At 39.0% G+C, this 3,249-nt stretch overlaps 1 protein-coding gene across 1 annotated transcript in view; it reads right to left on the bottom strand.

Moving 5' to 3' along the window:
• The window catches only part of VPS26A (VPS26 retromer complex component A), a 33,807-nt gene that overhangs the window by 30,170 nt on the left and 388 nt on the right, over positions 1-3,249 (bottom strand). Inside the window, exon 2 of the mRNA XM_005876814.2 lies at positions 2,524-2,527. Coding sequence (XP_005876876.1) covers positions 2,524-2,526 — 3 coding nt within the window. The 5' untranslated portion in view covers position 2,527. The remainder of the gene's footprint in view (positions 1-2,523; positions 2,528-3,249) is intronic.

The raw sequence follows: 3,249 nt of genomic DNA, 5'->3' as shown, positions 1-3,249 counted from the left end.
CCCTCTTGAAAAAAAAAAAAAAAAAAATATAAAAAAAAAAAAAAAAAAAAAAACAATGTGTAAAGCACTGAGCCAAGACTGTGTGTGTGTGTGTGTGTGTGTGTGTGTGTGTGTGTGTATGTGTAGCAATTATGAAAGGGTAGAAGACAATGGCCTCATTTGAGTTATAAAATAGAAGCAGGACATAACATTTAATTTTCTTATTCCCCCTTAATATTTCCCCAGAGCTGCTTCCAGAAAAAATGAACTTGAAAACTATAAAAATTATCTTATAGATAAAAAGGAAATACAATGGTAACATTTTTTCCACATACATATATTTAACACATAGATCTGAACACTGAATTTGAAGGCTGATATTAAAAGATCAAGTAATCAAAAATAAAATATCAAAATTGCCACTAATTAAAATGCAAAATAAACTTGAGTCTTATAAAACTTCCCAATTAACTAACAACATTATAATTAAATAATTATTATTTTTACACAATACATAAAAATTAAAAATATGTATAAACTATGTCATCCTTTATTTCCTGTAATGCATTAAGTATTTCATAATTAAAAATTAAAATGTAGACTTAATTTCAACACAATCAAAAAACTAAGATTGGGAGAGATCAGAAGATATTTTAAAAACCCAGTATTGCATTTGCAAAATAACAACAGGTTGAAAAATAAAACTACAACACTTTTAACAATGTTTAATTAATGATGCCATGAGAATTTAGCACTGAATTAACATCCAGTTTTTTTACACTAGGATATATCAAAAATTAATTAGTCTTACTAAAAGCCTCCAGAAAATTGTGGATGTCTTACATTTAACAAGTAGACAACAGAGAGAAAAAATATCAGAAAAAATTGTCTTTTTTTCTAAAAGGAGTTGAAAGAAAGGATTCTCTACCCAAAGTTTTGCTTTTGAAGTTTTTATTTCAAGGTGTGCATCTTCTGTTATTTCAAACAAAAAGTCACAAAATTAAAATATTTCAGCCTTGGATGGTGGCTTGGTTGGTTGGAGGGTCACCATCCCGTACACCAAAAGGTTCTGTGTTCGATCCCTAGTCAGGGTGAGTACAGGGACAACCTATTGATGTTTCTCTTTCTCTTTCTCTCTCCCATCATCTCTCTCTCTCTCTCTCTCTCTCTCTAAAATCAATAAAAACATATCCTCAGGTGAAGATTTAAAAATATCTAAAAAATAAATATTTTATTCACGCAAAATCAAATTAAAAAATACTTCTCCCAATATATAAAAAGGAAACAAACTACAGAATTGTCAGAATGGTGAAGACTTGAAGAAGAAACGGGAATAAAAGTTAAAAAAAAAAAAGGTTAGGATACATTAATACAGACTTCTGCTGAAATTATAGAAGGCAGTTTTGAGATCTTTAAAGTGAAAGACTACTCAATTCTTCTGGAAAAGTTATCTTCAAGTAAACATTTAGAATATGAGAATTTCAGGAGCAATACTAGGCACTTAATATACAAGTGAAAACTCATAGATAGCCTTTAAATAACTAGACTGCAATATATGACAATTAAAACATTATAGAAATTGGTTTTTTTTGTTTTTAGGCCTAAACCTCATATCACTGACTTTAAGATTGTTCATATAATTTATAAATCCAATATTATTACCATCTAGCAAAATTACATGTAGCTACATTAAAAACCAAACTTTCTAGCTCTCACTGAAGAAATTTCACTAGTCCAGTGGATGTAAAGAAATGCAACTCAAGGTGAGTGGAAAGGAGGCTCTCAAAATTTATTCATTTAGCCCATACACAGCAATGAAACAGCAAATTTTCACACATATGTGCCCATTTCACGGTTATAAAACCTTAGAATTTAGTTTGACGACTAAGTTGAAAATAAAAATAAACTGCTCATGAACATAACTCAAAAGCTTATTAGAAGTCACCATTTTAAATGTAAGCAAAAAGTAGGAGGGCCTTTTAAGTTTTCTTTGCAAATAATGTTCAACTAAAGAAGACTGCCCTAACACCTGACGAGGCAAGGTCCCCCAACACCTCCTTCTTAGTATTTATCACAACTGTAATGCCCACGTTAAACAAGTCATTACACAAACGTGTGTTCCCCTCTAGACCATAAGCCTCACGAGCGCACGGGCTGGCTCAGTCTTGCTCACGGCTCCTGGGCTCACCTAATTATTTGCTGAATGAAAGGGGAAAAGGTTCCAAGCTTAAGAATGAACATGTCCGTCTTCACTTGTATTTATTCAAAGTAACTTTTAAAAATAAACCGAGCCCTGGCCGGCTTGGCTCAGTGGATAGACCGTCAGCCTGCGGACTGAAAGGTTCCAGGTTCAATTCCGACCAAGGGCACATGCCCGGGTTGCAGGCCTGGGTTGCGGGCTCGATTCCCAGTGTGGAGAGTGCAGGAGGCAGTCAATCAATGATTCTCTCTCATCATTGATATTTCTCTCTCTCTGTGCTTCTCTCTTCCTCTCTGTCCTCTCTGAAATCAATAAAGAAGTATATTTTTAAAAAGAGCCCTAACCATTTAAAAAATAAAAATAAACCGAGGTTGGTCTTTTGCCAAAGTGTCATGCAGTGTAGTGAACCGCTGAGCTTTGGGAAAGCAGGTAGTATTAGGAGAACACATAGTAGGCGCTCAACAATATGCTTGCGACGTGAAACGAATAAATACGACCATCCAATGAGCCTAACGAGGTCAAATCCGGAGACCGCCGGCACACACGGAGTTAGCCGCCATCGTGCCCACGCTAATGCTGCTTCCCCCTGTGTCCGGAGTCCTCGGTCTTCCTCCCTCTGCTCCCGAGGCCGGTTCAGCATCCCAGCGCTAAGGGTCCAGGAACGGCTCCGGGAAGGAAACGAAAGCCGGCGCTCAACCAGCGCTCCAACGTCCTCCGCGTTACAGACGCCCCCTTCCCACGCCCTTCTCTCTGCCTCTCTCATTCTACAAGTGTCAGCATCAACCACAACGAGGGGCAAGGAATCGCGGAATGTCACCAGACCCAGGTTTCGAAAGACCACGGAGTCAGAGTCATCGAACCAGTGACCCTCTGGGGAAGGTGGACCACGTCCTCCTCCCCCGAGTCCAGAACCGGGGGACTCAAGGGTCCCCCCACGTGAAAGAGACCGAAGCTGCCAGGGAAGAGCGGAGGGACCGGCTACCTTGGAAGGGGAGGCGGCGGCGAGTCCCCGCAGAGGCGGGGTCCGAGGACCCAGCCAGGGCCCCCACAGCCGACCGAGGAACGAGGGC

Source organism: Myotis brandtii, unplaced genomic scaffold (assembly GCF_000412655.1).
Source record: "Myotis brandtii unplaced genomic scaffold, ASM41265v1 scaffold499, whole genome shotgun sequence".
NCBI classification, from domain to species: Eukaryota; Metazoa; Chordata; class Mammalia; order Chiroptera; family Vespertilionidae; genus Myotis; species Myotis brandtii.
This window is presented reverse-complemented; position numbering and strand designations above follow the sequence as displayed.